We start from the raw sequence: 23,452 nt of genomic DNA, 5'->3' as shown, positions 1-23,452 counted from the left end.
GGCTGGAACACTTTGAAAATATTTATGCAGGCAACATAGATTTTAAGTCCTTTACACCTCCAATGAATTGCCCACCCGTTTCCATGGAATCCTTTTTAGAAGCGGATGTGGAGAAGGCAATACTAGATACTGTTGCAAATAAGGCTCCCAGACCAGATGGGGTTCCTGCAGATTTATTGAAGAGTGATCCAAAACTATGGGCCACTGACAAACGTTTTTAGGTCTACGGTATCCCATGGATTCCCTGCCTCGTGGGCTCATTCTACCATTATACCAGTTTTCAAAAAAGGGCAACGAGGGGACCGGAGAGGTTATAGACCTATCTCGCTCATTGACTCCTCTGTAAAAATTCTTGGGAAGGTTTTATTGGCTAAAGTTGCCGATAGGGTTAGTGAGAAGGGGCTCTGGTCGGAAACTCAGTATGGATTCAGGTCTGGTAGAAGTACTGTGGACCAGTGCCTGAATCTGTATCTCTTAGCTAATAAGTATACAGTAGCCAGGAAGAGGGCTATGTACCTGGGTTTTATGGATCTGTCCACAGCTTTTGATCTAGTCAATAGATCAAAGCTGTGGACTATCCTGTTGGATATGGGGATTGACCCTGATCTGGTATTTTATATGGCCGACTTGCACCGGGATCTTTATGCTAATGTGAGAATGTCCCAAGAGGGTATTTGTACCAGACATTTTAAATCAGGGAGAGGGGTGAGGCAAGGATGTATCCTTGCCCCTCTTCTGTTTACATTGTACATTAACGCCCTTGAAAAGTCATTGTCATCAGCCACATTGGACGTTCCGCGTATAGGTAGCACTGCTATCCCGGTGCTCCTATACGCGGGCGATGCGGTTTTGCTTGCCCGCACCCAGATTGGCCTGCAACGGCTATTGCACTCCTTTGGAGAATTTATGTCCTCATTGGACCTGTTGGTTAATTCCTCAAAATCCCAGGTCATGACTATGGGGCACCACACCAAGAAACTAAGAACCTTTTATTGCAGGGGGACTGAATTACAAAAAGTGAAAGCCTTCACATATTTGGGGGTCTTATTTGACAAGAATTGCTCATGGGCCCTTCAAAGATCAGCTAAAAAAAATGCCCTAGTTCGCGCGGGTTCTGCCTTGCTAAACTTGACCAAGCGCTTAGGTGGTAGACCGTTTGAGGCAATCCTAAAGATATACAAAGCAAAATGTATAGCCCCAACACTCTATGGCGCCGCTATTTGGGGCTATATGCAAATGTCTGACGTACAAAGGGCTGAAAATAAGATATTCAGGTGTCTTCTTTCGGTCCCTCAATCTACTACAACTTTTGCAGTTCATCGGGAGTTGGGAATGGGGTATGTTGAGGACCTGATCAGAGTGGCCCCCCTTGTCTTATGGCTGAAAACATGGCTTAACCCGGACCTAACCTTAAATCAACGCATATTAAAGGACTGTATTAGCCTAGATAAGGGAGAAGATATCCAATGGCTGCTTTATGTAAAATCCGCATTTGCCAATCTAGGGCAACCTGAAATGTATGAAAGCCCAGATACCATCACTAAAGATGACATAAAATGGGTAAAAAGGCACTTTATGTCTCTAAGAACTCAGGAGCGAGAGGCTGAAGAAACCCTGAAACCCACAGAAAGAGCCCATTTAATAATCGTTACCCCAGATTCACTAGAATTATATTTAAAGGTGGTCACTAGACCATTTCACAGATGGTTCTTAACAAGGTTCAGGTTTAATCAAATATCAACCCTACTGGGCACAGTCCAGGGCTGGAGCGCATCTGAAAAGGCCCTACCCTGTGACTGTGATAATTGCTCCACCCAGGATACCACTCATTTTATGTTATTGTGTAACCATTATTCTGCAATAAGGAGAAAGTACATCTTCCCACTTTTGAGGGGTATGGGGTTTCGACAAGTTAAACCTGCTTTAATGTATCTGCAACTGATGCATAATGTTTGGATCATCTTTAATATTGCGAGCTACTTGGTGGCAGCTGTAAGTTCTCAGAAGTTAAGATTATCAGGCATTTCTGAACCATGATAAATCCATGTGCTAGTCTAGATTTGCGTATTCCAATATGAATTGCGTAAATCAATAATTTTAAGGAACCTTGTATGATTTTACTGATTGATCTTATACTGTACCTATTTATTGATTGTAATTTTTTTATTGTGTCCTTTTATGATTTTAATTAATCGAATAAAGTGCTTTGACTCCATGTTAGATAGATTGCTTTTCACACAGTGGGTGAGAGAGTATGTATGGAGTGGCGAGTGAATGTAGCAAGGTGAGCCATGTGTGGTGTGCAGTATCAACCAGGTAATAAGATAAGAGATTGGCAGCAAACACAGGCTTCTAGGAAGGAGGGGGCGCATGAGAATCTACTGCACTACATGCTATGAACAGATGCTTGCAGGGTTTTCAGTTCGCAGCATGTGTGGCTGTAGATGCACATGCTCTACACGGACTGTAAAGCAGTACCCTTCACAAGCAATGGATGGTGTGAGTACAATGCAGATGTATGAAATAAACGTCTTAAGACTGTCTGGCCAATACCGGTCAAATGGCGGGCAAAGATGTCCACAGAACAACATTTAGTAAAAATATAGAGGGTTGACCAGGTGGCCCTTGTATGTCAGCAGGAGGAGATATTACCCAAGAAATAAATAGTGCCCCTTTCTTATGGGTAGTGTGTGCCCAGGGGATGGAGTACAGATAGGGCTCTTTTAGCTATGTAATAGTGGGTTTTGACACACTTGATTATCCATCTAGCTATGCCAGCCTTAAAGAAGGGAAGTCCTTTGTCACACTAGTGGAAGGGCTTGGTCGTATCAATATACTACATAAAAGCATGTTTAACTTCAAAGGTATGAGGGCTCTCTCCGATTAAAGGTCTGCTGAGGAAATAAAACTGAAAGCTCTATAGTCTAATTGAGGTGGAAAGGGGATAGATACTAACTTTGGGAGAAAGATTGCATTAGTTCTTATGAGAACCCTGCTCCTGAACCAGAATGAAAGAAAGACTCTTATACAGTAAGTACCTGCAGCTTACTGATGCCCCAGAGGGAAGTTATGGCTACTAAGAAAGCCACCTTCCACGAAAGGAAATGAAAGGGAAAGGATTCAAAAAGTAAATCTATGAGCCTGGTGAGAACTACATTAAGGTTTCACACAGTGTACTCTGGGAGCGATTACCTTTTTAAGGCCCTCCAAGAATGGCTAGACTACTAGAAATATAAACAAATTATACAAATGTTCCCCGTATTGAACGTAGTCGGCAAAAGCATTTAGATGTAAGCACATGGAATTGTAGGCGACACCCCACTTCTGGAGGTGCAAGAGATAACAAATGATACCCAGAAAACTGGGCTTTAGAGGGTCCAGTTACTTGTGAATGCAATAGTGGACAAACTTTTTCACTTTGCCGCAAGCCATGTGGTCGGCCTGCAGGATTCACTGCAAAATAGTCATGCACTCCTGATGGAGATTCAGTGTCTGGAGGCAGAGGCATTTTTTAACCAGAGCTGCCTCTACTCCTACCCATATCATTGTTACTCCTGTAGGATCCTCTGGTGTAACCTCTTATCGCCTGCTAGAGAATGGACTTCTGCTATCTCCGATAAGAGTTAAGATGATCGGAAAATGCTTTGGCTCCTCCCCTAGTACGCTCCAAGCCGCTGGACTTTGTAGGGGACCAATAGATTTCGCTATCTCTGTGCCCCATATTTTCTCAAAGCATCTTGTCAACCTGTGGTCAAAAGAGGGGTTTCCAGCCGAATGGGAGGTTAGGAAAATGCTGCTAGACCTCTGGTTTAAACCCAGAGATGCGGAGTGTATTACCTAAGGAGGAGACTGTACCCACAACATCAAGGGCACAAAGAATGTTGCAGTTGGAGACGGTCTTGTCTCCAGGCACCTTTTTCGCCCCCTATGGAAGTTGTTTTACAAGCTCCTGCATCTTTTCTCACGGAGACCCGTCATAGTTGGGGAGGAGCCGGACGTAGCAGACTATACACCACTGGTTAACTGTTCCTATGGCCACCCTCTTGCCCACCACATCTGTCTTTTTGTTCTCCTCCGCATCGCCTGGATCCTCAGCAGAGGCCCTTTTGCAGTCAGTGTGGCTCACCTGGGAGTCAGACGAACATGGCAATTGATGTAGACAGGAACTCTAGATGAGGGTTTGTATTTTTTCTCCACCCTGGGTGTTACTATCCTCAACTTTATGGGCTTTGGTACGGATTTAAGCATGCCCTTGAGCACAGGTTGGAACTGCACCATCCACTCCGATTTGGTGAGCATTGCTAATATTCCTTGTAAAGAATGTGCATAACCACATTCTTTACAAGGCCACAGCCAGGTGGATGACCTCATAGTAGACTGTAGTATCATCAAGCAGGATGGCCTAAAGGGATAGTGGTCCAGATCTGGGTCAACCAAAGGAGGTATGGTCGGGGGTGTTATGGGGGTTATCAATGTTGTCCGAGGGGTCATCTGTGGGCGCTGGATCGAAGAGCTGGTCATAGAGATCAACAGGATCAATAAGGATGCATGGATCCGAAAACGTACATGGGGACCCCTCAGGTGTCTCTAGAGAATGAAATGGGGGTGAGGTCCATGCACATGGTAGCTGAAGTAGAGCTGGTGGAGTTAGGACACACAGTGGAGGGCTAGTGGCCGTCTCAATGCCTCTTCAGTACCAGTTATGGAGGACTTCAGAAGTGGGTTCCTCATTAAATGCAAACATCTTCTTGCAAGGCAGGGTCTGTCAACTTCTTCGAGATTTTCCCAGTGGCAGGATGAATCAAGAGGCATTTCTGCTCATGGAATCTCTGAGGTATTGGCTGCTCTGATTCCTTGGATAAACTGTAGGCGGTGCTTTTGGCATCAACGACATCTCTAAAGATCTGGTCAAAGCCATTATGAGTGCCATTGCCAGCTTTGAGGGTGCCTTCGCACCGGCTTCCTGTGTAGGAGAGACTTCTGGGGCCTTGGGGCTGTGTAGGGAATCAATGGCCGATAAAGATCAATGCAATTAGGTGGGCTCCTCTTATCTGAACCCTTCTCTCGGTCCCGACAAGAGTCCAAAGGAAGTGGATGCCCTGGAGGCATCAGTTTTTTTGTGCACGGTGTTTAATGCCGGACTGCTGCAGGCGTGATGCTCTACCTCAGTGTGAGGCCTTTTGTGAGGCTATGAATTAATGTGAAAGCAGAGTGTACTTATATCCCTGGGTATGGTCTTGGTTAGAAGGCTGCTGACTTCTCGGAGAGCAAGGCGAGGCAGGACTCATAAGAGATGTTGTCATGGTCCAACCATGAATACTTGACGTGTTCCTTGGGAGAGCTTTGGTGGTAATCCATTCCATCACCCTATTTCAATCCGCATTCTCGGTTATCCTTCCTGCATCGAAGCTCGACTGGGGGCGGAGTCGAGTGAGGTGAATGGACCTTGAAGGGAACTGGGCACCGGCGTGCAGGGAATAGATCGATGGAGGGCGTACTTCAAAAGTTGTTTAATGAAGAACTAAGTGTACCATAGAATGAGGACTAGTTCTTCTGGTTACTCTGTGCCAAATTCTTACCGTATGGGTGCAAACATGTGTGCAATGTAGTCACAAGTAAGACAGACATGCAGCTGAAAAGAAAGTCCCTCCAGAGCTCACAATATTACAAGTCATCTATGCACAGGATGAACAAGAGGGATGTAATGCAGGCCTCTCAGGTGTAGGGGGTGCCCCATTCATCGAAGGTCTACGATATCTGCAATATCAGTCTCAGAGGCCTAACCATGGTATGTAATGCCATTAGTGAAGAAGGAATTCCTTAGACCGGGCAAATGCATGTTAGGTGCTCTTTATGGACTTAGTCGTCTTTACGCAAGTTCACAAAGATTACACAGAGGTAGACGGTGCTGGGGGCTGATTACAATAACACAAGCCATTCAGACAAAAGGGATGATGAAGACCACATGTATCACATGCAATAGCACAAACCATACCAGTTCATGGGGAGAGAAGAAGCTTCTTGCAGAGTAAGTAACAGATGTCATGATGACAGGGATCCACCTGCAGAGTTGCAGTACTAGACATCAAGCAAACACAGTGGATGAGAGGGCCCCACACAGAAGCACAAGTCATGGAGACTCAGCAGGTGAGAGGGGGCTCCCAGCAAGTAGGGCTTACACTAACACAATTCATTCTGGCAAATGGGGAGTAGCCTACAGCGCTTGGAGTCACAAGTTATACAGTTATTGAGAGGAAGTTAACTGTAAAAGCTACGGTAGCACAGAAACAGCGAACAAAGGGAAACTCATTACCCTATGCAGTACAAAGCAAAATGCCATAAAGACTATTATTAGAATTTCTTTGCATGTACAGCTCGCTACAAAACAGAAGTATACAAAAGAACGCACACAGGAAATTCCACTCAGACAAAAAGACCCTGAGGCTTTTGCGCTTAAACTGGAATGTTGATATTCCAGTCGAGTGACAAAAAGACTAAGCATACTCAAGAAATATTACTTCCTTGTTGCATGCTCCAGCCTTCAACCTCCCAATAGCAAGTTAGACATGCCGCCACCAAACAACCTACCTGAGCGCCTGTGGCACCTGCCTCTGGCAAGCAGAGAGCACCTGACAACAGCATCTATTTCAGGCTGAGACAGCTGCATGAGTAGAGTATTTCAGTCAGTTAAATATAACAACTTACTTTAAAGACAGATGGAGAGAATAATATTGGACACTGGCCATGCTTTGGTAACTTTCGTCAAAGGCGTGCTTTCTAGTTACAGAGGATACAATTCAAAGTATCCAAATACAGACAGTCCAGTGGAGTGTGAACAAGAGAGATCAAAGGCTGCACCAGCAACCTTACCAAGAAAGATGGAAGAACGGAAGTATGTAAAGTCTGAAACAATTGAGTGAGAGACGAGCTATGAACAATTTTAAATTCCAGAGGGCTAAAAATACAACATGCCTGCCAGGCATGTTGTGGCTCTAGACTAAGAGCTGATTAAACAGGACTTGTCACGGAGGGTCGAAAGTAAAATAATTAACTTTTCTGAAAGGAAAGGGTGGTAAATACACAAAACTATATACCAGAAATGGTGTAATGGACCAAATCTATTAGAGAACTCAGGAAACACAGAGGAGTAATCGCATTCTAACTGCTGCAATCACTTAGAGCACTGCACCGGACAATGAAATAGGCAGATTCGATATGGCTGGCATTGGTTATCTGTCACATATATATATCTATGTATCCATTCATCTCTACATATATTCACTGAAGAAAAAAAAAAATCAAAAATTCAAGTGAAGTTAAGATTGTCTTTGTTAGCGTAACTAAACATTTTTTTAAAAAAAAGCTTTTATTGATTAAAAACGTAAACAGAAAAAACACTGAAATTTGCAAATTATGGCTAGGATCAGAATCCTTAAATCACACAACAGCCATGCAAGCCATAATTTGCACACCAAATATAATGCTCTTGGCCCACCCTTAATAAAACAGGCATAATTAAAAATGTTGAAATTATGTTTTAAATGAGATTATACATGGCATTGCCTATACCACTTTGACAGAAAGGAGTACGTTTGTTGTATCATTAATTTGTATTATTATGAGTTGTTTAATTTCATTTCACTTTGGGGTGTTATTTACTTGAACAAACATATTGAGGACATAAGCACTGCATACAGTGTGTGAGCTATAATTCATCTCCAACACATTTTCACCTGGGGATTTCACCAGCTCTGAGCAGACAAAATCCCACGGGGAAAGTGCCCGGATGAGCAGTAACCCTGTTACTCGTAATCCTGATGGGCCCGGCAACTCCTACTAGTCGACCCAAATTTTAGGCTGGGTGACTGAGTTGTTCCTTAGCTACTTCTGATTCCCACGTTATTGCTTCATTTGGAATGTTAATATAAGATGCTGCTTATACCACTATCTGCAGACACGAAGTGCATATTACTGTTGTAGGGTTTAACAAACTATCTTTCTCAACCACTGCTAAACCTTTGCACAGCAAGTAGCAGCCTAGTGTAAAATATCCTCCTCAAAGATCCAGTTTACATATAAAGTATGGCCTTGTACAACAGAGTGCCATGAACAGATCATTTTTTAGCAGTTTGCCACATGTGACAATGGTCAAAGCAGATGGAAAAAAGGAATTTTATAAACATTCCACCTTTGGGAAGTAATCAAGATACACGTTACTAGTTCCTGCACAGATGGTTTATACACATGGTGCTGGTGGAACACCCTGATCCTTTACATTTAAAGGTAAACAAACCTTTACATTCAGATATAAAGGTTGGGATTGAAGAGAAAGCCTTCCATTCCAAGGGGAACAAACATATCTTAACAGTTTGTTGCCTTAAGATTAATTTCAAACCATCAGCATTCCTCTTGGCTGTGCAGGCAATTAGAAGAATGGCTGAGTATTGCATTACCGTCAGAACAAACTTTATTAAAGCATGCTAGACAAAAAGGGCTGACCTGCCACTTATTTTGTACAGCAAATTTAGAGGTGAAGAGGGGCACAGAGAAAGAGGGAGCTGAAGGATGGTTTGGAGAGAGTCAGCATGCCTGCTTGATGAGAATGCAGAGACAGTTCAGAACGAGAGTTGACAACATCAGCAGAGCCACTTGACAATTATTGACTGCATCAATACTACACACTCAACATGTAGAGAAGGAGACTTGGGTCTTTGAAAGGATCATGAACCATCACAGGGGAATTTTATAACATATCTACTTGTCCATGGGGCAGGTTGCTTCATAAATCTACATGTCCTGTAACAAAATCCACTTGCCCCTTTTTTGCCATGTAATGCGGCGACAAATTATGTCAGCACTCATTATATAAGAGCTCTGATGTAGTCTATGTGCTTATGTCAGGGCTCATACCACTGTAGGGTTTGAATACTAGTAATTCCCTTATTCTGCCACGTTTCCGCAGATCTACCTACTGGGGCTGAAGATAGTGGTAAGTAATAGTTCCAGGGTTGAAATGCACTTTTGAGTCTATGCAAACCTAACAACTTGCAAGTTTTAATTGATTTCACCAGTTCTTCACTAATCTTTTCCCATACTGAGAAAGGCTGTAAATTTACTCCTGACAAAATGGCAGACATAAAACTTCATCCAGGGCTGGGAAAAAAAGTGGTTGGAGGGAAAGTGAACTTCCAAACACGCAAGAGATTTTCGCATGAGTAAATCTACACATGCATACTTGCTAATGCTTAAATGCTGTTGACAAATATTTTCTAGTAGTACTATTTCTTGGCCTACTTCTGTAAATTCTTGTGAATTTACGAAAGCCATAAATCTGCACTTAGTACATATACTGTGGGTGCACTTTTGATACTTTTTTAAATAATTGGGCTCCTAATTAGGTCTGATGTTAACCATGATATTTTGTGTTTATTAAAATTCTGTCACTCTCTCTCTCTCTCTCTGTCCGCCTGGGTCTCTGTCTATTGGATGGCTTTACTGTGAGTGACAGCATTCTGCTCTTTCACAGGGAGCATATGGGCACACAAAATAGTTTTGTTCAGTGCCAGGAACTACAGAGGCAATATGTGCTTTTTGAGACCCAAATGTCTTTTTTGCTTTTACCAATGTTTGTTATAATGGTGAGGTTCCAGCAGCTCCCACACCAATAAGGTATTCGGTAACCCGTAACCCGTCTTCAAAGCAAACAGGACTCAGTTCCTATCTCGCTGCCATTCCGTTCTTCATCCAAGTCGGGAGCGAGAGAAAGAGCAACTCACACCGCTATCGTAGCGGCCGCCATCTTGCCCCAAGACCAACACTGCCTCCCTAAAGAGGAGAGGATACTTACCCAGGAACATAGCCTGTTAGAAGTGCAAATAGAGCTAATCCCAATAATATCTTGATGCCACTAAGGCGGTGGCCCAGACATAAGTTGCCAACCAGCATGAAAGTTAAAATCACAATATCACTAAGCACTCAGATATTTTTCAATTAAATCTTTTCAATTTAAAACCACACTAAATTCAAACAGATTTTGAATGTATGCGCTTCTAAAGGATAAAACATGATACCCTGTCCAGAGCTAGAACCTGCAGCCTACTCTAAGAGTATATTCTGTTACAAATCGATTATTCCTCAGCCAGTGAAGGCCAACAGTGGTAGAAGCGTGGTGAAGTATCTCACTGGCATCACTAAACACATGCTTTTCTGATTCCAGGTGCCTGAAAAAACTTGGTTTGACATTTGGGTGGTGCCACACAGGTCTAATCAGCCTGGAGGAAATGTGGCGTATTTAAACAACACTGAACTTTGATCCATGTCAAAACAAGACACATTTTGGCAAAACCAAAAGGATGACCAACAATTTCAGACCTACTAACTTTGCCAAGACTTGTTTATTTTTATATTTCCCACAATCTTTTTGAAACTGGTTACAATGATTTTCCATTTTGAATATGTTTGGGAAATAATAACATACCTCTACTCATTTTACTAAATGCTGCTAAAAAAGAAATGGTACCTAAAGTTTGGCAGTAGTTTAGCAAAAAGATTTTTTCCTACTTGCATTTTTTTGTGAACATTTAATTTTTAAAGCAAAGAATCATCAATCTTGCTTTCAAGCTTCTGCAAATTTTTGCAGCTAATCAGAGAGCATTCTGGGAGCATTATACATAACCTCAAATTACGAAACTTTTCAAACGTGTGTACAGATGTTTATACTGGAATCACTGTTAGTAGTGGAGTCCGAGCTTTCAACATTTACGTAGAGCGCTCAACCTAATAATAAAAGCTTTGCAATAATGAACCATAAATACAAGTTTGAGCAGCATTAACACATGGACACAAATATTCCCTTAACTGCAGACAATACCCTTCCCATGATCCATAATGTTGTACTCAGGGGTGTGGAATTTAATAAAATATCTACTTGTCAATGGGGCAAGTTGCTTCATAAATCTACTTGTCCTGTAAAAAAAAATCCTCTTGTCCCTTTGGTGCCAAGTAGTGTGGAACAAATTATGGCAGCAATCTCATTATATAAGAGCTCTGATATAGCCTCTCCGATTATACCAGGGCTCATACCATAGTAGTGTTTGAATACTTGCAATCCCCTTATGTTATCACATTTCCGCAGATCTGCATACTGGGGCTAAAGGTAGTGGTAAGCAATAGTTCCAGGGTTAGAACATCCTTTTGAGTTGGTGCAAACCTACTAACCTGCAGGTTTTAAGGGTTTTCAACAACTCTTCTCTAATCTTTTTCCATACTGAGAAATGTTGGAAATTTACACGTGACAATGGCCGAAGTAAACCTTCTTCCAGAGTTGGGGAAAAAAATGGTTGGAGGGAAAGTGAACATGCAAACACTCAGATTTTCGCATGAGCCAATCCACACATGCACATTTGCACATGCTAAAATGCAGTGCACAAATATTTGCTAGGAGTACTATTTCTTGTCCTAATTCTGTAAATTCCAGGGAATTCAAGAAAGCTGTATAGCTGCACTTAATGCAAGGACATATACCATGGGTGCACCTTTGAGACTTTCTTTAATAATTGGGCCCCTAATTTGGTCCGACGTTGACCGTGACCTTTTGTGTTTATTAAAATTCAGTCTCTCTCTCTCTGAATCGGCTGGCTTCACTTTGAGTGACAGCATTCTGCTCTTTCTCAAGGAGTATATTGCCACACATAGTAGTTGTGTTCAGTGCCAGTAACTACTGTGGCAGTGTGTGGTTTTTAAGACGAAAAAAACATTTTTTTTGCCAGTGTTTGTTATAATGGTGAGGGCCCAGAAGCTCCCACACCAATAAGGTTTTACAAACACCATGCCTAAACAAGTCACATATTGACAAAACTAAAAAGCTGAACGGCAATTTCAGACCTACTGGCTTTGCCAATGCTTGTTTGTTTCCCATAATCTTACTGAAACTGGTTACACTGATTTTCCATTATGAATTGAGGGGGGGGGGGAATACTAGCATGCATCAACACATATTATTCAATGATCCTGCAAAGAAATGGTACCTGGAATTTTACAGTAGTTTAGAAAAATGTTTTTTTCCTGCTTGCATTTTTTAAATGAAATTTTATTTCAAAAGCAAAGAATTATCAATCTCGCTTTCAAGCTTCTGCAAATATTTGCATCAAATCTGCCCTTTCTGGGAGCACTATAAATAGCCTCATATTGCAAATCTTTGAAACCGTGTGTACACATTTTTATACTGGTATCACTGTCAGTAGTGCAGTCAGAGCTTACAACATTTACTTTTGAACAATATTAACCCTAACATATGAGCAAAAATATTAACTTAACTGCAGACAGTGCCCTTTCCTGATCCATAATGTGGTACAGCAAACTGGCAGCCAAAGGGTTTGTGCTTCAAGGGGTTGGGGCCTACTTGTCCCAAGGACAAAATACACCTGAAAACGTGTTGCCCTTGACCCCAAACAATATGTGCTGGGCATCGGGCTATAGGAATTTCACATCCCTGGGTACTGTAAACTGGCAACCAAAGGGTTGTGCTGTAGGGGGTTGAGCCTACTTGTCCCAAGGACAAAATACACCTGAAAACGTGTTGCCCGTGACACCAAAAATATGTCCTGGGCGTCGGGCTATAGAAATTCCACACCCCTGACTGTACAGATACAAGATATCTAGTAGTTTTAGTATAGAATTTTCAGTGCTCAGGGGAAGAATGTGGGACAATAAGAAGAGAGCAGAGCCCACTGGACCAGTCCTTGTATTAGTACAGCGTACAGATAATAGGAGGACAGACAGAACGGCTGGATCAGCAAATTTAACGGAATTTTGAGGCTAAGGTTAATGCTAGTTCCACTGACCTTTAATCTCACAGACGGCCATCTTGATGCTGCCTTTACTTCCTTTGCCCACATCCTCCTGCGAATCGTAGTACGACAGAATGCCACTATCCAGCACAAAGTAGCGTGGCTGCCATCCTAGAGAAAAGCAAAAAAAATAGCTCTATAAACTGCTGGCAGTAAGCTTTCATTCCAATAGGTCATTGGCATTTTATTTCAGCTCTGCTCCTTTTATGACTGTGACTGCCATCAGGGTCTCAATACATGGGTTCGTGTTCAGACCCGGCGACCACATAAGGATGGTCACCTCACTTCACATCTTTACAGAAACAGTATTCAGTTCTGGGCTTTCATGTGAAAATCTAATGCTTTCTGCGTGCTGTAGTTTTGGTTTGCCTCTACTGAGCTAATTAGACTAACGCATCAGATAGCAAATATTTGTAAGCGAAAAGCACAGGACTGAAAACACAGTCACGGATGACACTTGACTATGCAAACATCAGTCCAAAGAGTTTATCAAGTCACAGCTGCCCGTTCCATCATGGTGGCTGTGCACAACAGAAGTCAAGACCTGTACTGTGACAATGCTTTTAATGAAGATGAGCAACCACCTTGTTGTCTGCAGGTAGTATTCTTGGCACAGTGGCGGCCTGCCCTATCATCACAGGAATGGATCACCATGGCAGCTATGTTGGAGGAAACGTAGAATAGCATCCATTAACTTTAGATTATCAGCTATTCCCCAATTATTATAAGATTGCAGGACATGACTTCTTAATAAAGCATTCACATTTCCTAACATGGCAGATCTCTCAACTTTTTTTTTTTAACTTCCCGTTTAGGAATGTTTGTTTTTCCCCCAAAGCACTCTGTGGGATTCATTGATGAGGCATCATGCGCATATATCACCACCAAAGAAGGATCACAAAACCTAAACACTACACAAGACCTCATATATTTGCAAAATTCCCATATGAAAAGAGTTTAGGCAAGTTAAAGCAAGTCAGACCAAAAGCAATTAGTAAACCAATGTCACGATGTTTGCTTTTTTCCACTGTTCATTTCTTTGTTTACCTACTAGTCTCCATCGAGGTGAATGCAATTCATTACCCCAACCTTGAACCTGTGGGTGCAGCCAAAACCCCAACCATTGTGAATACTTAATTGGTCGGGGCAGCTACCTAAACCTCACCAATATGAACTTGGAGATGCAGGCCCAGCCTCACTAAAAGCGTGCTAGGCTGAGGTGGGGCAAACCAAACTGCAACATTCCGAGTCCTTAACCTTGTGGATCAGTGAAAGACGCCACCACTTCCTGGAGTTTCCCCTTCTGGAACAGACGTTTGGGTCAGAACCACTTTTCAGAATTATCCCTCTGTTCAGTTCTCATCTGCTCCTGAAGTACTTTACCCTTGCCAGGATCTGAATTTCCACATGGCACCAGATTACTGGGACTAAAACCAGGGATGCCCAAGAAAGGTACACCATTATAGAAACTGGCAAGTGGGGGGGAATTGGAATCAAAACTGTAAGAAAGTCACAGCTCAACCTCAAAGAGCATTATGTGGTGAAACCACGTCAAATGCTGGGGGATAAAAATTGTCTTTGAAATGTATAAAAAAAATTGGTAATTCATGCTCGACATTGAATAGTTTGTAGCTTGTACTACTCGTTATCACCAGTTGACTTTACATAGAATAGATCGTTTTGTATTTAATTCCGCCCTATGTCTATGAGGTTTCCTTAATGAATGCAAGATTTCAACTTCCACAGATAATTATTGAATCAAACACTAGCCACAGCATTTTTGTGATTGTAACTGAATTTTAAAAAACTTGACCTCACGCATCTGTATATTTAAACCCTGTTCTGGCTTCAGGGTTAATAAACATATTCACTGGATTTGTTAAAATTCACTAAAATTGGAGCTGCCTCAATATTTATTGTCTGAAGGTTTGAAAAGACCAAATCCTCAGTATTCTTTAGTTTGTGCGCATGCAAGAGATATATTTGTAGTACAAATGGATGAATGAAGAGTAAATGTAAACTCTACAGCAAAAAAAACAAGCATTTGCAATGCAATGGGTCTTGCACTTGCTGGAGTTTGAGCTATTGGCATTGTAAATGACAATACCTTATATTTATGTGTTTTGCAAAATCAACACATACATAAAAGGCATTGTCATTTCTAATACCAATAGCTCAAACTCTCGCAAATGCGAGACCACTTTAATACTGTGCTCGCCCCTTTCTTCAGATGCTGCCCGCTGTATTCAGGTTACAGCGAACCAGGTCTAAAGAAAGGGGTGCAGAGACCATTAAAGTGAAATGGGGTGCTTTCATCAAATAAACACATTTGTTTGTGAAGTTCAAAAACATTTTGTTTTTGTAAAAGCGCCCCATCCCCATACCGTCTTTCACTTTAATGGCAGCATCGCCCTTTTGTTTAGACACGGCTTGCTGTAACCTGAATACGGCGAGCAGCGTATAAAGAAAGCAGCATGGACACTTTTAAAGTGAAAGCATGGTATGGGCACTTTCACTCAACAAAAAAAAGATTTCACAGCGTTCCCGCTAAAGTTAAAGCGGACCGCCCTGGCAACTACAATAAATAAAGAAGCGTGGCCGCTATAGTTAAAGTGGACCACACTGGCAAATTAAATAAATAAAGAAGCACAGCTGCTATACTTAAAGCAGACGACGCTGCCTAAGTAAATAAATATAGAAGCGCTGCCACGATTAAATCGGACCGCCATTACTAATTAAAATATAAAAGGGGGCAGCATGCTGCGTTGTATGAAAGCATGTTGTGGGTGGAATAGGGGGAAATCATTAAAGAAAATAGTGCTCACAAACTAGATAAAGCAGACCGTGTAACAACACAAGTAAAAAGTCAAGTTCTCATGAGAGGTTACACATTCATACAAGGCAGTACCAAGGAGTGAGTACTAAGCCTATTCATGAATCAAAAGCAACGATTTAGAAAGGAAAGTCAGAGGAGCCAATTGAAAAGATGGACGGGAAATGGGTGGAGCTTCAAGGTCCTACCTGAATACAGCATTCCTCGTAGCGCATGGCTACCCAGGCTTGACCTAAAAAAAGTTTGAATGAAGGGGGCAATTCTGATGAGGGAACAACACTATATGGTAACCACCCACCTAGCAGGAAAAGTAAAACATCCTGTAAATGGTGCAGCATTTATTGTTAGAAGTTTAAATATAAAGCTGGCGGTTTAACCCAATTCTGTAAATCAACACATTTTCTAAAAGCAACATGTATTTAGGTAGCCAGAGAAATCTGGGCACAAAAGGGTTCATCTATTAGCAAAAGTCAGATTAGGAAATAAAGTATGCTGCCTAATTTCATACCTGCTATTTAGATACTAAATAACAAGGATTGAGATCCTGCTTCTTGCTTTAAATGTTTTACTACATACTCTTGCAAGCTTTACAATAATTTCATTTGATCACATAACAATAACTTCAAATACTTGTTAAACTATTTAAAACTTCGCAATTTACAAACAAGTGGTTACGGTTGTCTGTATCTGCCGAGATATGCTCTAGATACACAATAAAATAATTTATGTGATGAGAAATTTGTTTAACGTTTCAACTGTTTCTGAGGCAAACAAGCCTCTTGCCAAGATTACGTTTATTTGGAGCGCCAAGGATATACTCGGGTCCAACATAGATTCCAAACATTTTTTTCAATCATTTAAACGCAGTCTTTGAACAGATAGTCACATAGTGAATGGACTGCTTAGGTACCTGAACTGCTGGAAAAGAGTAAGAATCAAATAAACAGTTCAGCAACACAAGCACACTTTATGAAAAAACTTTGACACAGTCAATAGGCCTCACCTATGCAATGTTTCACACCAGCGCGGCTGCTGTTCAGATGCCTCAAAATTAATAAGGTAGAGGAGAGTGGAGTGACAGAGTGATGTAGAGTTGAGCTGAATGAAGTAGAGTGTCAAAGAGCGGAGTGGAATAGAGTGTTATGGAGTATCCTGGAGGGAGTAGAGTGTCAAAGTGGAAGGGTGTGAAGTAGAATGTCAGAGTGGAGTAGAGTTTTGTGGAGTGACATAGAGAGTCATGAAGTGGAGCGGCATTAAGTGGAGAAGAGCGTTATACAGTAGAGTGATGCAGAGAGGAGTAGATGGTTGTAGAGTGGAGTGGCATAGAGTGGAGCAGTGTAGGAGAGTTAAATGGCAGAGTGAAGTAGAGTGTTGTAGAGTGGAGTGGCATAAAGTGCCAGACTGAAGTGGCGTAGAGTGGAGCAGTAGAGTGGAGTAGTGTGTTGTATAATAGAGTGGAGTACAGTGGCATTGAGTGGCACAGAAGGAGTTGTGTCGAGCTTCAGAGTGGAGTAGTGTCGATGAGTTGCACAGAGTGGAGTGGCACAGAGCAGAGTTGAGTGTCAGTAGAGTTTAATGGAGTATATCGTCAGAGTGGAGTGTGGCAGAGTTAAATGTCGTAGAATGGCATAAAGTACAGTGGTGCAGAGTAGATTGCATAGAGAGCACTGTATTTGAGTAAAGCGGGATAGAGTCCAATGGCGTAGAGTGCAATGGCAGAGTGGAGTGAGCAAAGTGGTGTAGAGTGCAGTGACTAGAGTACATTATTTCAGAGTAGAATGAAGTGAAGTGGTGCAGGGTAGAGTGCAGATGTGTAGAGTGGCATAGAATGCAGTGGCGGAGTAAAGTGCAGTAGCATGGAGTGCACTGGGGCAGAATAGATTAGAATGGTTTACACAGTGATGCAGAGTTAAAGGGGCGTAGAGTGTAGTGGCATAAAATGCACTGGTGTAGAGTGCAGGGGCATTAAGTGCAGTGACTCAGTGTATAGGAGAGTGGTATAGAGTAGAGAGGCGTAGAGTGAAGTGGCAGAGTGTAGTGGCAGAGTGAAGTGGTGCACTGTAGATTAGAGTGGTGTTGAGCGTAGTGGCGTAAAGTGTAGTGGCATAAAGTATAATGGCGTAGAGCACAATATAGTGGTTTAGAGCGCAATAGTGGTGCAGTGGCAGAGTGCAGTGGTGCAGAGTAGAGTGGCAGAGGGTGCAGTGTCTCAGAATAGAGTGGTGTTGCGTGCATTGGTGTAGAGTGCAGTAGCATAGAGTGCTGCAGCGTAAAGTAAAGTGCAATGGTGTAGAACAGAGTACAGTGGCGTAGTGTGCTGCAGAGTAAAGTATAGTAATGTACAGTGGAGTGGTTAAGAGTAGAGTATAGTGGCGTGGTGCAGAGGAAATTAGCATAGAGTGCAGTGGTGAAGGGTCTGTTGGTTTTGAGTAAAGTGGTGTAGAGTGCATCAGTGTAGAGTAAAGTAGCGTAGTGTGCAGTGAAGTGGCGCAGGGTAGATTGTAGTGGCTTAGAGGGGTGTAGAGTTGTTTGATGATGAGTTGAATAGTGCAGCATAGAGTAGATTGTTTTAGAGTTGAGTGAGATGGTGTAAAGTGCAGTGGCATACAGTAGTGTCAGAGTGCAGTGGTGCAGAGCAGATTAGAGTGGCTCAGTCGATTGGCGGAGACTTTAGTTGTGCATAGTAGAGTAGTGTAGGGTGGAGTGCATTGGCATAGAGTAGAGTGTTGTAGAGTAGAGGGGCATGGAGTAAAGAAGAGTGGAGTGGTGCACAGTACAGTGGAGTGGTGCATATTAGAGTGGAGTGGGGTAAGGTGGAGTATGTGGGTGTGGTAGCACACTGCCATTAGAGAGAACACATCTTCAATTGAAATGGCCATTACATTTGTACAGACGTAGTTTTACTGATAAATGTATACAGTGCACAAAGGATGTGTGGAAATATCATTACCTAGAGTACTGATTTGTTTTGATCGCATCAAAATATTCCTTTCCACCACACTTCGGAAATTACCAAAAAAATGTGCTTCATTATGCTTTCCATATTCTGAAATCTCTGCACAGGTAATTTACAGACATTTACATTTTGTTTTGTGCTAGAAAAAACTCACATCGTACTGCATACCCAGAGTAGTCCGCATGATGGTCACATAAATCCTCTCACTTTGAAGTCAGAGAAAAGAAGGTAAAAACCAAGCTCCCTGGAAGAGAAGTCCCTGACTTTCGACCTCCGTCTTAGAATGCACAGCAAATGTACCAAAATATGAACAAGATTTATAGGCCTGTTTACAGAAATGTAGTACTGGTGGAAGAATAAATATTATTTGGGCAAAGGATGGGACGAAGTCAAGCTGTACTACGTAAAAGAAATAAAGCCATAAAACAGAAAGCAAGCAAACCGCAAAGTCAACAGTAAGCAATGGGAAGAATGCATTCTCAGGGAAGCTTACCGAATGTCCCCAAGATGTCGTCAGCAAACCAGACAGCTGCGCTGTATGGTAGGCTTCGACCTAAAAATTACAACAAGCTCCCGTCTAATCAAAGGAGAAGGAACGTTGGGGTCTCTCTCTGCAATAGTAAAAGCAGGCTATGAAGGAAACCTTTCAAGATTTTTCTGCTAGGCATAAAATAGCACATCCCGCTGTAAGTTTAGAGGCTGTATGACTCAGACAGTAGACAATAAGCTCCTGTATTCGAGCAGGGTGTATTTTACTTTTTTGCACCAAGAACCAATCTTTCCTCAAAAAAAAAAAAAGACTACAACTTCAATGCAAAAACATTCTATACAACAATGTTAAACAAATAATAAATGAGTCCACTAAATGCATTTGTCAGCACAAACAATTAGCGGTGCAAAATAAAATTAAACAAACATGCTGGACTTGGTACGGTCACAGCTTAGTCAGGGTATGGAATTCAGTGCTTGTATTGCTGTGCAAACTGAAATTCGGAATTTTAACCTAGTCAATGAACTGTATGATCCTTTCTTACCCTCCCTAAATCCGAGTTAGAGATTAATCTTCCAAGGCTGAAAGCACTTTCAACTTCATGCAGTACAAACTTGTCTATGAAACCCAGCTCTAGAGCATTCATCCAACAATGGAATGAGGGTTTTGTTTCACAGTTTAAAGACCCTAATTCCATAGGAGGGCAACGATTATGTTTGATCACTCATTGCTCTGAGAAACTCACAACACAAACTAGAGGAGTAAAAAGATGTGCATGGGTAGAGGAAATTAACCACTTATACAGATCGTGAGGATCGTTATCACTGCACAAAACCAGTGCTCCCATAACATCAAAATGGGGCCTTGGAGTAGGAAAGTAGGCTTTGTGCACTCACTGTAGCGTGGTTGTTCCATATTGTATTAAGTCATGTAAAGGTTTCACAATAAATAGTATGTAAATGATTCCCATCTACGTTCTGTCTGCAAGTGTATCCCATCAAGGTATACTGAAAATCTAACAGACTTTGTGATCCTGCTGGACTTTTTGCTCCTTGTGACGCATTATTCCACAGTCCCAAGTTTCTGGTCAACTTGCAGTCTCTGAGGCTGGCAAAGGAAGACACACACATAGAGGACGTGGCCCTTTCATTCAACCTCAACATGATTATAAAATATTCCCATTTTTCTATGGCGCCAGTACACCTTGGGCATTAATAAATATCAAAATACCCACACCTAAGCTGTGCGTAATAACTGATAAAGTCAGTTTGCCTGGGAAGGTAGCGCGGAAAGATGCCCCATTCATGAAATGGCTGGAAGCCCTAATATTTTGAACATCTGCAATGTAGACGGGAAGAGTATTTCCTACATGTTCAAGTTGTGTGTAACACAGCACTGTCCACCTTGCTGGGAACGTAGGTCAAACAAGCATTGACATAGCCAACAGGTCTCGCTTTTGGGACCTTATAAGTATTAAGCCATGCAGCACGTTATCCTGGGTGCTGTAACATCTACTGTTGCTTCACGTGTCATTGGTGAAAGGCAACACACACCCAAGGGAGGGCTTCAGTGCTGTTTAATGAAAATATGATAAAGTGCCTTTCAAAATTAAAAAAAAGTGCATTTCTTTAACAAAGAAGCTTTGACACTAATAGATACATTACAGCACTACATTGAGAAGTACTTATTTAACACCTTGGCTGCTATGGCTTTTCCCCTCCTGTGCTGGGAATCTGTGAACTCTATGTTACATGACGAGCTGGGCTCGTCATCAGCGTGCGAGGAGGCTACACCATGACGAGCCCAGCTCGTCATGAGCCTGGAAGGGGTTAAAGTGCATTTTTTGTACAACTGGTAGTCTGAACTTATATATCTTGATTTGTCACGCAATTCATCATCTGCTTCATAATATGTAGATTAAAAAACATTGTAGCTCAAACGGATCAAAAGTTACAAAAAATATGGCAACTCTGGTTTCTGCGCACCGGAGTGCCTTTCACAAAGGTTGACTGGCCATCTATAAGTTGCTTATTGCTGAATTTGGGTGTTAAACTGTGGAGGGGAGAGGAAGGCCTGATAGGATGCAGTTGGCTCAAGCAAGTCCCACAGGAAGATTATGTGTGTTTAACTTTCTCCTTGGTCGAGAAGTGCCTTAAGTGCAGTTTGGACTCAGTTTTCGCTCTACTTATATCCCCCTTTTGACGCTTGCAAATGAATATGAACTCATTAACAATTGAAAAGTGTTCGACTCAATTTTTTTATGCAGAGGAATGAGTCTTTTTGCAGTTATATTTAGACCTTACTATTACAGAAACTGTGCACTGCTGGCAAAAAAGGCTAAATACATTTGCATCATTTTTGCAGCTTATAGTATATAATGTGGCGCACACCCTATTTTTTCCAAATCCAAGTTTTATTAAAGATTTTTTCAGCAGGGCAAAACTCAAGGAAGTATATTGTGAAACCATATGCAACATATGTGTTGCTTGCAAATCATTTCAAATGAGGAGTCCAAGAACTTTACTTTTTGATATTTAAAAAGCTTTTGATTTTTTTTATTAAAAAGCATTCTCATTTTTCAGTGTTGAGGCTACCAATGTCATTAAAATTGTAAAATATATATCTTATTCATGGTGCACGTTCACTAAAGTGCCAGAGGTAGCAGAAGTGGTCACTCTTACTAACGACATCACAGGAATAACCATTAGCTCCTCCACTGCCTCTTACTTGCTGTTGAGATGGTAGGGGAGGGCAAGGAGGATAAACTACAAAATTTAAAGCCCTAATATTTATGTGTACAGATGCTGTGGTAAGACGGCGCAAAGCCAACTCTAGCAGGTGCTGCAAGTGATGTGTATTCTAATTGATCTGGTCTCAAAACAAAAACCTGTCCAACACATTTGAAAAGTTGGGAAAGGCATTTTCTCCACGTGGTAGTATGAAAACAGGTCAAAAATCGTGCGAAATTGGTTTGATAAGTTTATGGTGGAAATATATTTTGCTCCATTCTAATTACGCAAACAGCAAAAATGGTACAAGGAGTGTTTTCTTCAATTTCTGCACCTGTACAAAGTTTCTGTAATGCGGCAGGTGGAGTGTTTTCTTGGCAATGCATTTAAAAGCTCTGAAAATAAAGGCTGCAAAAATTCTATTCAAACATTTAACTTAACTGAAGGCTGCTAAATCCAAATGCAAACGCTTAGAATGCCTCTGGAGGAAAGATTACTCCCCGGTAGCCAGCTCGAACTACAGAAACGAGCTCAAGCTTTATCATAGAGCCTGTAACGCGGCTAGAGCCAATTATGGAGCCAAATCTATCTCTGAAGCTACAAACAAATCTAAACTCTTTTTAACCTCGTAAAAGAGTTAGCAGGCTCCAATACATCAGCCAAACCTCTTCCTCTGAACAGTTTCCAATGTGAAGAACTGGCAAAATATTTTACAAGGAAGATTGAGACAATCTACCAGGATATATTAAAACAGCACCAGGTTCAAGCTAAGAGGGTGCAGGACCCCGGCCCGAACATATAGGACATCTCCTCTCAACCACATCTGTCCTATGAGCCATTAACATCGTGGCGCGGGTTCGACGTTCAGGGTCTGCGAGACATCCTAGGGAAAGTTAAATCTGGTTCGCCCACCGACCCCCTCCCGATCTCAATACTCAAGACTCCTGGACACCCCACTACTTGCCGTGATATGCCAAACTCTGAACGTATCCCTCTCCAGGGCTAAGGTCCCAGCATCCTGGAAACATGCCATGGTTTCACCTCTACTCAAGAAACCATCGGCTGATCCGAAAATCCTGGCAAACTTCCGTCCAACTGCCCGTCTTCTCCAAAATCTTGGAGAAACATGTCCATGAACACCTCGCAAGGTTTGCGGAGGTTAATGATATTCTGCACCCCTCCCAATCGGGTTTCCGCCCGGATTCTCGACGGAGACAACACTGCTCGGAGTGATGGAAAATCTCCGCCTCCTGGTCGATAAAGGGGACTCCGATGCACTGATTTTACTCGACCACAGCGCAGCGTTCGACACCATCTCCCACAACATACTGCTTGCCTCACTCTCCAACATGGGCATTAAAGGAAATGCACTGGATTGGATTGCATCTTTCCTGACACTCAGGACATTTCAAATCTCCTCCAGCACCGCGGCATCAAATGTCCATCTCTCCCCCTATGGAGTGCGACAAGGCTCAGTGTTAAGCCCCCTGCTTTTTAACCTCTATGTAACCTGCTCGCCCAGATCGCTGAAGCAGCTGGTCTTAATATGTTCACGTACGCCGACGACTCACAAATCGTATTCTCCCTCTCAAATAG

At 42.1% G+C, this 23,452-nt stretch overlaps 1 protein-coding gene across 1 annotated transcript in view; it reads right to left on the bottom strand.

Moving 5' to 3' along the window:
- Positions 1–23,452, bottom strand: part of LOC147749018 (pleckstrin homology domain-containing family A member 3-like) — a 157,706-nt gene that overhangs the window by 117,649 nt on the left and 16,605 nt on the right. The window contains exon 2 of the mRNA XM_086965282.1: positions 12,843–12,959. Within this exon, the coding sequence (XP_086821408.1) occupies positions 12,843–12,959 (117 nt within the window). The remainder of the gene's footprint in view (positions 1–12,842; positions 12,960–23,452) is intronic.

The sequence above is a fragment of the Lissotriton vulgaris genome, chromosome 1_1 (assembly GCF_964263255.1).
Source record: "Lissotriton vulgaris chromosome 1_1, aLisVul1.2, whole genome shotgun sequence".
Lineage (NCBI taxonomy): Eukaryota > Metazoa > Chordata > Amphibia > Caudata > Salamandridae > Lissotriton > Lissotriton vulgaris.
This window is presented reverse-complemented; position numbering and strand designations above follow the sequence as displayed.